Source organism: Oncorhynchus clarkii, chromosome 21 (genome assembly GCF_045791955.1).
Source record: "Oncorhynchus clarkii lewisi isolate Uvic-CL-2024 chromosome 21, UVic_Ocla_1.0, whole genome shotgun sequence".
Taxonomy (NCBI): Eukaryota; Metazoa; Chordata; class Actinopteri; order Salmoniformes; family Salmonidae; genus Oncorhynchus; species Oncorhynchus clarkii.
Window position 1 is genome coordinate 7,906,304 of NC_092167.1, and position 13,086 is coordinate 7,919,389.

At 45.8% G+C, this 13,086-nt stretch overlaps 2 protein-coding genes across 4 annotated transcripts in view; one reads left to right on the forward strand and one right to left on the reverse strand.

Annotated features, from left to right (window-relative positions):
* The window catches only part of LOC139378446 (apoptotic protease-activating factor 1-like), a 70,344-nt gene that overhangs the window by 12,387 nt on the left and 44,871 nt on the right, over positions 1-13,086 (forward strand). For 2 of the 3 annotated variants that reach the window (XM_071120623.1, XM_071120621.1), the window contains exons 8-22: positions 2,048-2,286; positions 2,661-2,828; positions 5,214-5,345; positions 6,006-6,119; positions 6,604-6,788; positions 7,156-7,282; positions 7,395-7,520; positions 7,703-7,843; positions 7,973-8,098; positions 8,283-8,435; positions 10,384-10,512; positions 10,637-10,762; positions 10,929-11,048; positions 11,147-11,272; positions 12,856-12,972. In XM_071120623.1, the coding sequence (XP_070976724.1) occupies positions 2,048-2,286; positions 2,661-2,828; positions 5,214-5,345; positions 6,006-6,119; positions 6,604-6,788; positions 7,156-7,282; positions 7,395-7,520; positions 7,703-7,843; positions 7,973-8,098; positions 8,283-8,435; positions 10,384-10,512; positions 10,637-10,762; positions 10,929-11,048; positions 11,147-11,272; positions 12,856-12,972 (2,129 nt within the window). The remainder of the gene's footprint in view (positions 1-2,047; positions 2,287-2,660; positions 2,829-5,213; positions 5,346-6,005; positions 6,120-6,603; positions 6,789-7,155; positions 7,283-7,394; positions 7,521-7,702; positions 7,844-7,972; positions 8,099-8,282; positions 8,436-10,383; positions 10,513-10,636; positions 10,763-10,928; positions 11,049-11,146; positions 11,273-12,855; positions 12,973-13,086) is intronic. The other variant, XM_071120622.1, reaches the window with a different exon arrangement.
* LOC139379541 (C-type lectin lectoxin-Phi1-like) lies at positions 3-898 on the reverse strand (the record flags this gene model as incomplete). Its single annotated transcript, XM_071122359.1, has 2 exons — positions 502-898; positions 3-220 (listed from the first exon to the last, which is right to left on the reverse strand). Coding segments are annotated over exons 1-2 (615 nt in total), but the record flags the coding sequence as incomplete, so codon positions are not given.

Sequence of the window (13,086 nt, forward strand, 5' to 3'; positions counted from 1 at the left end):
TATCTGAACGAGGAGTTACTCTGGTCCGACCACGTCCAGGTGTCTTTGAACAGGCCGATCCAAACGTTGCTTCTCCCGGCCACGTTACAGATTTCTTTGTTCTCAGTCTGGTTCCTCACACTGGCCAGGTCTGTGTGGTGCTTCCTGCAGTAGAGCTGAGCCTCCCTCCAGGTCATTAGCTGTTGAACCATTAGGAAACGACCAGCTGGAGGCTTAGTCCCTATGGGGACAAATGCAACCATCAGAGTTTGGATCAGAGTTTGGATCAGAGTTTGGATCGATGCCGTTTGAACTGTTGTCAATTCATAAACCTTTGGAAATCATAAGCTTGGAATTGACAAGAAATTTGAAAGATAAACGTTGTGACCTTTAACTCCACAGTAATCTGTTGCGACCTTGATAACCCCACAGTAATCTGCGAACTTGTATGTGCTGCTGGTGTCCTCTTGTGTTACCAGGTTAGTGTGTTTTTAACTAGAATACATGTAGTATGTCACTCACCGTCGTAGCACACTGGAAAGTGTTGAGTAGTACAAAAATAGTCGTGCCATTTTCCAGAATTCTCCATGACACCACAATCTTCATTCAAATTGTCTGGCTGGTTTTGGTCCCAAAATTCACTAAACTGAGTCTGTCCCTCACTATAGTAGTCTATGTCTGCCAGAGACCACTGCCACCTGGAATACTGTCCCTTCTTCAGTCCTATCCACACTGCGCCAACATAACCGCTGTCTATAGTCAAGTGGTTCAGTCTGTTCATATCCTCCATGTTGCTTACGGTGGCCAGGTCCGTGTACTTCTCTCTGCAGTACCTCTGTGCTTCAGTCCAGTTTTTAGGGTCCCTTACATAGTGATACTGACAGGAGGATAGTGTGAAGAGCCCTGTGAAGAGGTGCATTGTCATCTCAGGTAACTGCCTCAAGGGCTGCAACATCAATAATATCTACCCTTCTACCCAGAGACTGCAACATCATCAATATAGACCCTTCTACCCAGAGGCTGCAACATCAATAATATCTACCCTTCTACCCAGAGGCTGCAACATCATTAATATAGACCCTTCTACCCAGAGACTGCAACGTCATCAATATAGACCCTTCTACCCAGAGACTGCAACATCATTAATATAGACCCTTCTACCCAGAGGCTGCAACATCATTAATATAGACCCTTCTACCCAGAGGCTGCAACATCATTAATATAGACCCTTCTACCCAGAGGCTGCAATATCAATAGTCAAGTTCAGTTCTAAAAGTTGAAAGCAGAAAAAATCATAGTATTACTATTTCTTAAACTACTAATGTTCACATTTTAACTCTATTTAAAAGTATTGCACTTTAGCAGATTCAACTTCTCAAGGGCTTGATGGTTCATTGATTCTTTGATGGTGTTGGGTTGGAACACAAATGTGCTGGCTGCAGATATGCAATTGTAAATACATTGTAATAAAATATATATATTTTAAATATCATAATAAAACCACTGACCTGAGAAAAACACAATCACTTTCTTCTCCATGACAAACAATTCATAAAAAAGAAACCAATATTTTGAGCGAGCTGTCTTGACCTGGTGTACTGTGGATCCTCTGCATTCAGCTGCACCTTTCTCTGTAGGGCAGGCACTATTTCAGAACAATGTGTTTCACAATACACAGTACACCTATTCATGTATTTTTATAGCTTGCTTTGTATAGTGGTTATGTTCAGTTCTCTCTTACCCGCAGGACATCAGTCAAATGAGTAGGAGGCTGTTAACCTGTTTTTGTTTGAGTCAAAAAACTGATAGTCAAATTAGTCTGAACATAATCTTTGGAGAAAAGGAGCCCTTAATGCCCACTGAAAACTCTATTAAACTTCAACGACTTTTAGAATTCCATTCTAAATCATGAAATTCAATTTCAATTAGTGAAATTTTAAATTCAATACATTAAATAATTAAATGTATCAAAACTAATAAATACAAATTAAATTTCTGTTACATCTCAACTCTTGGCACAATCAACCAGCCTACCTAAACCCCTCCTCTACCCTCCTCTCTTCCCCAGGCTCTCCCTTGGTGGTGTCCCTAATCGGGGCCCTGCTGCGGGAGTTCCCAGACCGCTGGGCCTACTACCTGCACACGCTCCAGCAGAAGAAGTTCAAGCGTATCCGTAAGTCGTCTTCGTATGACTACGATGCCCTTGACCAGGCCATGGCTGCCAGCATCCAGGTCCTGTCCAAGGAACACAGGGAGCTGTACATTGACCTCACCGTGCTGGAGAAGGACGTCAAAGTACCTGCCAAGGTCAGACTGGCCCGGGGGGATTATGGTTAAGCTTGGGTAGGTAAGTTTAGGCTAAACTAAGCTGGGCTACAGTAGGTTAGGGTAAGGCTATCCAGCACCTTCAGCCAGAAAGTATTCACAACCCATGGAGACATTGTGAGCTTTCCTTGTGGAAAGAAGGAGGGAATAAGATAATAAAAGACAAGGAAACAGGACATTCTCTGTCTCTAAATCTGTCTCTAAATCGAAGCCTGTTCTTCCATCAAAGGAGGCTGCTGAGGGGAGGACGGCTCATTATAATGTCTGGAATAGCGTTCCAGCCATTACTATGAGCCAGTCCTCCCCAATTAAGGTGCCACCACCAACGTGTGTCCTCCATGTTCCTCTGCCTGCAGGTTCTGTCAGTTCTGTGGGATCTAGAACCGGAGGAGGTGGAGGACGTTCTCCAGGACTTTGTGAACAAGTCCCTACTGTTCCGTGACTGTCACCACCGGCCCTACCTCTACTACCTCCACGACCTCCAGCTGGACTTCCTGGCTGAGATGAACCGCTCTGGCCTAGAGGTGGGTCTCATACACTCCAACCAGTGGAGGCTGCTGAGAGGAGGACGACTCATAATAATATCCCGTATAGAGTGAATGGAATGGTATTAAATACTCCATTCCAGCCATTATTATGAGCCGTCCTCCCCTCAGCAGCCTCCACTGACTCCAACGTACACACCTCTATCTTCATTTACATAGGGTTGTTCTGTATGCTGGTGGCCATTTTGAAATGTATCTAAAGTTTGATGTTTGTAAACTTTTGTCAAATATGTTTGAATTAATTCATATTTTCTGAAATCCAATATAAGGAAAACACTGTCTTCTAGAGAATCAATGTACAGTGCCTTGCGAAAGTATTCGGCCCCCTTGAACTTTGCGACCTTTTGCCACATTTCAGGCTTCAAACATAAAGATATAAAACTGTATTTTTTTTGTGAAGAATCAACAACAAGTGGGACACAATCATGAAGTGGAACGACATTTATTGGATATTTCAAACTTTTTTAACAAATCAAAAACTGAAAAATTGGGCGTGCAAAATTATTCAGCCCCTTTACTTTCAGTGCAGCAAACTCTCTCCAGAAGTTCAGTGAGGATCTCTGAATGATCCAATGTTGACCTAAATGACTAATGATGATAAATACAATCCACCTGTGTGTAATCAAGTCTCCGTATAAATGCACCTGCACTGTGATAGTCTCAGAGGTCCGTTAAAAGCGCAGAGAGCATCATGAAGAACAAGGAACACACCAGGCAGGTCCGAGATACTGTTGTGAAGAAGTTTAAAGCCGGATTTGGATACAAAAAGATTTCCCAAGCTTTAAACATCCCAAGGAGCACTGTGCAAGCGATAATATTGAAATGGAAGGAGTATCAGACCACTGCAAATCTACCAAGACCTGGCCGTCCCTCTAAACTTTCAGCTCATACAAGGAGAAGACTGATCAGAGATGCAGCCAAGAGGCCCATGATCACTCTGGATGAACTGCAGAGATCTACAGCTGAGGTGGGAGACTCTGTCCATAGGACAACAATCAGTCGTATATTGCACAAATCTGGCCTTTATGGAAGAGTGGCAAGAAGAAAGCCATTTCTTAAAGATATCCATAAAAAGTGTCGTTTAAAGTTTGCCACAAGCCACCTGGGAGACACACCAAACATGTGGAAGAAGGTGCTCTGGTCAGATGAAACCAAAATTGAACTTTTTGGCAACAATGCAAAACGTTATGTTTGGCGTAAAAGCAACACAGCTGAACACACCATCCCCACTGTCAAACATGGTGGTGGCAGCATCATGGTTTGGGCCTGCTTTTCTTCAGCAGGTACAGGGAAGATGGTTAAAATTGATGGGAAGATGGATGGAGCCAAATACAGGACCATTCTGGAAGAAAACCTGATGGAGTCTGCAAAAGACCTGAGACTGGGACGGAGATTTGTCTTCCAACAAGACAATGATCCAAAACATAAAGCAAAATCTACAATGGAATGGTTAAAAAATAAACATATCCAGGTGTTAGAATGGCCAAGTCAAAGTCCAGACCTGAATCCAATTGAGAATCTGTGGAAAGAACTGAAAACTGCTGTTCACAAATGCTCTCCAACCAACCTCACTGAGCTCGAGCTGTTTTGCAAGGAGGAATGGGAAAAAATTTCAGTCTCTCGATGTGCAAAACTGATAGAGACATACCCCAAGCGACTTACAGCTGTAATCGCAGCAAAAGGTGGCGCTACAAAGTATTAACTTAAGGGGGCTGAATAATTTTGCACGCCCAATTTTTCAGTTTTTGATTTGTTAAAAAAGTTTGAAATATCCAATAAATGTCGTTCCACTTCATGATTGTGTCCCACTTGTTGTTGATTCTTCACAAAAAAATACAGTTTTATAACTTTATGTTTGAAACCTGAAATGTGGCAAAAGGTCGCAAAGTTCAAGGGGGCCGAATACTTTCGCAATGCACTGTACATAGAAATTGGAGAACTAGACAGTCGCTTAAAGAATGAATCAGTTAGACTCATGTCTTCTATGCCCTGCATTATTGGGACATCAATCTACTATAATTAAGCAATAAGGTCTGATGGGTTTGTGGTGTATGGCCAATATACTGTGTCCAGGCACTCCATGTTGCGTCCTGCTTAAGAACAGCCCTTCGCCGTGGTATATTGGCCATATACCACAAACCCCAGAGGTTCCTTATTGCTATTATGAACTGGTTACCAATGTGATTAAAGCAGTTAAAATAAATGTTTTGTCATATCTGTGCTATATGGTCTGTTATATTACGGCTGTCAGCCAATCAGCATTCAGGGCTAAAATCACCCAGTTTATAATATGGTATGTTTTTGAACAAGCGTGTGTGTGTGTGTGTGTGTGTGTGTGTGTGTGTGTGTGTGTGTGTGTTCCAGAGCCTCCACACCAAGGTGGTGCGTCAGTACCAGCAGCGCTACAGCCAGGGTCCCCCCACCTCAGGAGATGAAGAGTGCCTCTACTGGTTCAGATTCCTCACCTACCACATGGCCAAGGCCAACCTCACACAGGTACGCACGCGCGCACACAAACACACACATCAAATCAACATTTTTGGGTCGTGTACACAGTTTAGCAGATGTTATAGCGGGTGCTGGGAAATGCTTGTGTTACTAGCTCCTAGCAGGGACACAAATAATCAAAAACTAAATCCAATTAACCACCCAAATAACACTATCAGAGCTTGTTTGAGCTTGTGTGAGTTTGAGCTTGTGTGAGCTTGTGTGAGTTTGAGCTTGTGTGAGCTTGAGCTTGTTTGAGCTTGTGAGTTTGAGCTTGTGTGTGTGAGTTTGAGCTTGTGTGAGAGAGCTGGTGTGTGAGGGAGTTGGTGTGAGTGTGTGTATTGTGTGAGCTGGTGTCTGTTTTGTGAACGAGTCTCTCTTAGCGTCTTGCTACAGGAGATGGTGTGATGGCTGTTCACAGTCTGATGGAGATAAAAGCACCACTCCGTATGATGGAGGCCTTCGCCAGACAAGCACAAGTCACTAATGTATTTTTCTCTCTCTATTTCTTTCTATCTCCATCTCTTTCTCTCTCCCTGTATATTCTCTCTCTCTTTTTCTTTCTATCTCCATCTTTTTCTCTCTCCCTGTATATTCTCTCTCTCTATTTCTGTTACCCTTACACCCCTCCCTTCCTTCTCTCCTCTCCTCCCCCCTCTCTCCCTTTAGGAGTTGTACTCTCTGATGTTTTCTCTGGACTGGGTCAGAACTAAAGCTCAGATTATAGGACCGGCTCATCTCATCAATGACTATTTGGAGTACAGCACCATCCTGGACAAAGAGGTCAGGATTTGATCAACACCAAGTTCACTGAGGAACTTAGTGTACCTTGTTTTATCCTCATTTGATATGGTTTTCAGATCTTGTGGTTGGTATCAATTACTCGTAAGTCGATGGTGGCCTAGCGGTTAAGAGCATTGGGCCAGTAACCAGAACGTCGCTGGTTTGAATTCCTGGGCCGACTAGGTGAAACATTTGTCCTTGTGCCCTTGAGCAAACAGTTTCTCGTTTCATGCCTGTGAATACAATTGTTCTGTTCCAATAATCTCTCCTTTCTCCTGCAGTGTGTACTTGTTCAATTCCGCTCATGGTTTTGAAAGGAAGTGACTGTTGTATATAAACTCCCCCTAGCCTATGCCTTCTCCAATCCAATGCTTTTATATTTGTGTAGTGAATAAATGCACACTTCAGGAAGCTGGACATATTATTGGGACGCACACCATTTGTCACATCCTCGCTGTGAGTCTCTCTTTATGGTCCCCCCCAGAACAGCGAGGTGCGGGGCCACTTCCAGGAGTTCCTGTCTCTGAACGGCCACCAGTTGGAGCAGCGTCCGTTCCCTGACGTAGTGCAGCTGGCCCTGTCCCAGCCAGACTCCTCTGAGGTGTACCGCCAGGCCCTGCTGCAGGCGCAGGAGAGGGCCACCAGAGGGGGACTCTACCTTGACTGGGTGTCAGTAGTAGGCCCGTACACACTACTCACGTGCTTATAAGTATACTCACTACTTAATCGGGGTGTACAGTATTGACCCCTAGCCCCTACCTCTTACTCCCTAGCCCTTATGCATTCCATTCCCCAGTCAACCATACCCTAACCATAGAGTTGGTTGAGTCGCAATTACCACAAAGCCTGTTTGAGCGTAGTGTCAGTGGCACTGCCCATGCTAAATCAGAAGCCTTTGTACATGCAAAGACGTGCCCTCTATCCAACTCTATGACCATAACTCTACGTTTTAGTCTCATTCCCTGATGTTCTACTTCCTCTAACATCCCCTCATGCTCACGTTCTCTAAGTCATTTATGTTTGTGGTTTGTTCCAGGAACAAAAGTAGTCTGAAGAGCCTGTCTCGTCTGGTGGTCCAGCCCCACCAGGGATCCATCTACTCTGCCTGCTTCTCCCACGACGGCACCAAGATCGCCTCCTGTGGCTCCAGCAAGACACTGCGAGTAAGACACACACATTCTTTTGAAATAAATATTTTATACACTGTATCTCCAACACTTCCCTGTTTGTGTGAGTGGGTGTCCTCTATAAACTCTGCCCTGTGTGCGTCTCCAGGTGTTTAAGAGCACGTCTGGGGAGAAGCTGCTGGAGATCCAGGCCCACGACGATGAGGTGCTCTGCTGCGCCTTCTCCCCGGATGACCGTCTCCTAGCAACCTGCTCCAGTGATAGGAAGGTCAAGGTATGGTGTGGAAGCCTCTGCCATTCAAACTTTGGACAGACTTCAGACAGACTTGCCTGACAACCCGACTTCGACAGACGGAAGTGGTTTGTCTGTCTCTAATCTGTGTAGTGTAAAAGGTTTGGAAAGCAAATAAAATAGTTGTTTATCTATGTAACTACAGTATCTGTGTTGTGTGCCAGGTTTGGAATGTGGAGCGTGGGACTCTGATGAGGGTGTTTGAGGACGAACACGAGGAGCAGGTCAATCACTGTCAGTTCACCAACACACGCCGACGCCTCCTACTGGCCACCTGTTCCAACGACAAGTTCATGAACACCAAGGTGAGCCTGTGTTGTCTGTTGTGTGTGTGTGTGTGTGTGTGTGTGTGTGTGTGTGTGATTTAAAAACCATGAAGTAGGCCACATTTTTTGCACTCTGGCTATAAGAGATATATATCTCTCTCTCTGTAGCTGTGGAACATCAATAAACCCTCCTCCCAGAACACCATGTTTGGTCATTTGGAGCCTGTCAATCACTGCTGTTTCTCCCCTGATGACGCCTACCTCTCCACCTCTTCCAGCGACGGAACCCTGAAGGTGGGCGGGGCATAGTCACCACCTATGGCTTTGTGTGTTCATATTAGCAAATAAAGATAAAGGTTTTTAATTTAGGTGTAGACTACTACTATGTATTTAACAACATTAATTGTACGTACTTGTGTATGTGTTTCTGTACATGCATGTGTGCGTGCCTACCTGTGTGCTTGCATGTGTGTTTCAGCTGTGGGAGGTGTCCTCGGCCAATGAGTGGAAGTCCATAGACGTGGCAGACATGTTCCCGGAGCAGAGAGAGCAGACGGAGGTCATGGTGAAGTGCAGCACCTGGTCAGCAGGCGGCAGGACCATCATCTGTGCTGCCAGGAACGCAGTCTTTGTGAGTGTTGAAGAGCCAGCCCTCCCCTGCTGAGTGAGTAAGCCTCTGCTCTGCTCCGTCAGGCTGGCATGGGGCCGTGGCGTGGGCACAGGGACTGAGGGGTGGTCCCCTGGCTGAGCTCCATGACTCGGACCAGATTTGTTTAGCATGTTGCATCAGAGTAGGAGCTGGCTGAATGTTGAATGGACTTCGGTAACTTGCTATGGCTAACACTACACTGAACAAAAATAGAAACCCAACATGCAACAATTTCAAAGATTTTACTGAGTTACAGTTCATAAAAGGAAATCTGTCAATTGAAATAAATTCATTAGGCCCCAATCTATGGATTTCACATGACTGGGAATACAGATATGCATCTGTTGGTCATAGATAGTAAGTTGGGCCGTGGATCAGAAAACCAGTCAGTATCTGTTGTGACCACCATTTGCTTCATGCAGAGTGACATCTCCTTTGCAAAGAATTGATCAGGCTGTTGATATTGGCCTGGGGAATGTTGTGGCTGTGGACGACTAGTATGCAGATGAGCTTCCCTGAGATGGTTTCTGACAGTTTGTGCAGAAATTCTTCAGTTGTGCAAACCCACAGTTTCATCAGCTGTCCGGGTGGCTGGTCTCAGACGATCCTGCAGGTGAAGAAGTCTGATGAGGAGGTCCTGGGCTGGCATGTTGACTCCATTGTGTCCCACAGTTGTGTCAAGTTGGCTGGAGGACCATTCTTGATAAAACTGTGATAAACCCAGCAGCGTTGTAGTTTTTGACACAAACCAGTGCGCCTGGCACCTACTACCATACCCCGATCAAAGGCACTTAAATCTTTTGTCTTGCCCATTCACCCTCTGAATGGCACACATACACAATCTATTTCTCAATTGTCTCAAGGCTTAAAGAAGGATTTTTAACCTGTCTCCTCCCTTTCATCTACACTGATTTGAAGTGGATCATCAATAAGCTTTCACCTGGATTCACCTGGTCAGTCTGTAATGGAAAGAGCAGGTGTTCATAATGTGTTGTACACCGTGTCGACGCACTGCGTAGCCTATCTGTCATTTGTGTTTAGCGGTATGTTCTTGTCTAGCAAACTGCTCCTAGAGCAATCTGTCCGTGAAGCAATGAGAATGCCCTGGACAACTTGTCTTTCATGTTTTGGTATTTGGGCCTGTCTGCCCATCAGAGGGTAGAAGCGTGTGTTCTGACTGAGAATGAAGCCGTCCCACTCCTGGGAAATGTAAAGGTCTCTGTGTCCGTGTCTGTTCTCTCCACTCCAGGAATCAGAGTGGCGTTGAATGTCAGAGTTGTCAGTTTGTATGCTAGTATTGATAGAAGAATAGATAGCTTGATGGACTTTAAAAACAATTATGGCTCGTAGAAACAGCAGTTGGAACTCTTTTGTTTTCCACCTGAATCTCTGTTTTCTCTCCGTCTCTTTCCCTTTCTTTTCTTCGGTCTGCTTTTCCCTTCACAATCCCACACTTTGCCAAGTTGGAAGATATGGAAATCATCATCCATGGTTGAGATGCAGGTTGACATGTATTGTCATGAGTCTTGCCCTGGAGGCAGAACTGAGCCGGTTCCCGCTAGATGGGACAGCTGCAAAGTCAGAAAAATGAATGAAAACAAAACCTGCAGTTGAGACTTCACTTAGCAGCTTATCAGGCTGTTACCATATTGCTTCCATCTAATCCCATCCTGTCATGTCCTTTACAGTTCACATTACATTTGAGTCATTTAGCAAAGACTCCAGAGCAACTTACAATTAGATCTCTACCTCTACTCTGACCTAACAACCTCTGAGCCCTCCAAGGGGCCATCAATAAGTGTCTAGATATCACAATATCACTAGCTTATGCATGGAATCCATTTTGTGCCACACATATTGGCAGTTGCACTAGAGAGCGATCACCAGCTATAACTATGGTGGAGTGACAGATCCCTCCTGCTGTTCCCAGGTGTTTGATGTAGAGACGACGGCCATGTTGTTAGAGATCCGGACCAGTCGTCTGAGCACGGTGCAGTACTGTCACGCCTGCCCCAGCAGCAACCTGGTGGCCATCGCACTGTCACACTATGCTGTGGAGGTACACACACACACAGCCTGTTGACTATTACACTGTGCCATGTACACACATGGTGGCTATAGCCCTATCAAACTACTCCACCATCATACGGCAGGATATGACATCATACGTCTCCTCCCTCCAGCTGTGGGACATAGAGACCAATAAGAAGATGGCTGACTGTAGTGGTCATCTGAGCTGGGTCCATGGAGTCCAGTTCTCCCCTGACGGATCTCTACTGCTCTCCTGTTCTGACGACCAGACCGTCAGGGTGTGTGTGTGTGTGTGCTGTCTGTCAATAATTTGTCCAATCTGTCTTCATCATTTAACCCTTCTCGTGACATATTGTACTTAACCATTTAACCTTTTTAATAGCATAAAAAAATGTAATGCCTTTGTTATATGTGTGTGTGTGTGTGTGTGTGTGTGTGTGTCAGGTGTGGGAGACTAATAAAGTCCACACCTCCTCGGCTGTCTGTCTGAAGAGGGACTCTGACGTACTCTTTAACAACGGTGACATTACTGTGGTTGCCGCCGACAACCGCAACAGACTGCAGGTGAGAGGGCTGGGCTGGACTCACACACACACACAATGACGTCTTACAGATGTGACAGGTGTTAACCCAGCAGGCTGGCGTGTGTGTGTGTGTGTCAGGTGAGGAATGGGAGGACCGGAGCGGTGATGTTCCAGTCAGAGAACCAGGAGTCTCGTATCCGCTGCACTGCTATCTGCTCACAGACCTCAGCCGTGGGGCTGGGACGAGAGGATGGGACTATACAGGTACACACACACACACACACACACACACACAGGTACGCTCACATATACACACACTTTTACCCTCACACACATACCAGAAAGCAAAAATCTTCAAGGACACAAAAGTAGGAAAATGCTTACGTATAATTTATGCTTAACTTGACAAAAGTGCAGGTGCTATGAGGGAAAAGTGCCAGAAATGTAAAAGGCTTTTTGGCTGGAGAAGATGGTATCACTGCCAAACTTGATAAAGACCAACTGAGCTGTAGGAAAGGCAGGAAGAGACATTCTTTCAGGTAAAGCTGTACACAATGTTGCACCAAAACTAAGTTTGACAGTTTTTTCACTGGTGCTATTCTAGTAGCATTGTGACTACTGTGGTCTGCCTATGCTTGGTCGAAGTGGTGTGTGTGTGTGTAAAAATCATGTTCACCTTGCTGGAGGAGGTGTTTCTCACATCCAGTAATGGCTGGTGACATTGTGCTGGAAACCTCTGTCTGACCTGTCAACCCTGTCTCAGTCCTACTGTACGGTACCCAACTGTCTCTCTGTCTCTCTGTCTCTCTGTCTCTCTGTCTGCCTGCCTGCCTGCCTCCCTCCCTCCCTCCCTCCCTCCGTACGGTACCCAGCTCTCTGTCTCTCTGTGTCACCTCAGGAACCTCTTTAATTAATGAAGGGGGCCTGGGCTCTAACCAACACAGGGGTTAATGGATTATAATAACTCAGGCCTCTTCTCTCTCTCACACACACACACACACACACACACCTGGGTGTCTGTCTACTCTTCTCAGTCAAGAGGGGGCTGAGGGATAAAGGGATGGTAATGGTTGAAATGAGTGGAGCTGAAAGACTCTGCAGGGTTGTGTAATATCAGTTACTTAACATGTGAAAAGTGGGCATACCATGGAAATGTTGGTTTCACTGTGAGGATACTTGTGTTGGTCTTTACATCTGTTCCATTACATCTAATTCCTCTCATTTCCACCAGAGGGAGCTGCTGCTTTGTGTCCTTCCAGGTGCGCTGCTGCAGTAGTCTGCCCCCCTCTCTCTCTCGCTCGCACTCTCTCCCTCTAACTCTTGCTCTCTCTCTCGCACTCTCTCTCTCACTCTCTCTTGCACTCTCTCTTGCACTCTCTCTTGCTCCCTCTAGCTCTTGTGCTCTCTCTCTCCCCCTCTAGCTCTCTATCTCTCTCTTTCTCTCTCCCCCTCTAGCTCTCTCTCTCTTTCTCTCTCCCCCTCTAGCTCTCTCGCTCTCTCTTTTTCTCTCTCCCCCCTCTAGCTCTCTCGCTCTCTCTCTCTCTCTCTCTGTGTCTCTCTGCCTTCTCTCTCTCTCTCTCTCTCTCCCCCCCCCCCCCCCCCCACATCAGAGCCACTGTGCTATTAGAGCAGAGAGGTACAAATTGACCAGAACTCTAATGAACTCACAAAGCAATACCCTCGTTGTCATTGACTCAGTTTGACGCATGCCTTCTAGTCTTCTTTCTGGGCCGTAATTGCCACTTTGATTGGCTCGGTTCTCTCCTCTGAAATGACATGCTGTTTTTCTATTAAGAAGGAAAAGAAGAGAGGGACAGGAGTGTTGAAGAGAGTGTGTTCTACCCCAGGCAGGAGGGAAGACAGTTAGGCAGGTACTGAGGACCATTGGATGGAGGACTCTACAGCGGCTGACCCCTCACAAGGGCTTGTTGCTGGCGCTAGGGCTAGAAACAGGCAGTGTGCAGGTATGGTAGCGTGATATGGCATGTGTGCGCGTCAGTGGAGGCTGCTGAGGGGAGGATGGCTCATAATAATGGCTGGAATGGAGTCAATGGAATTGTATCGAACACATGGTTTCT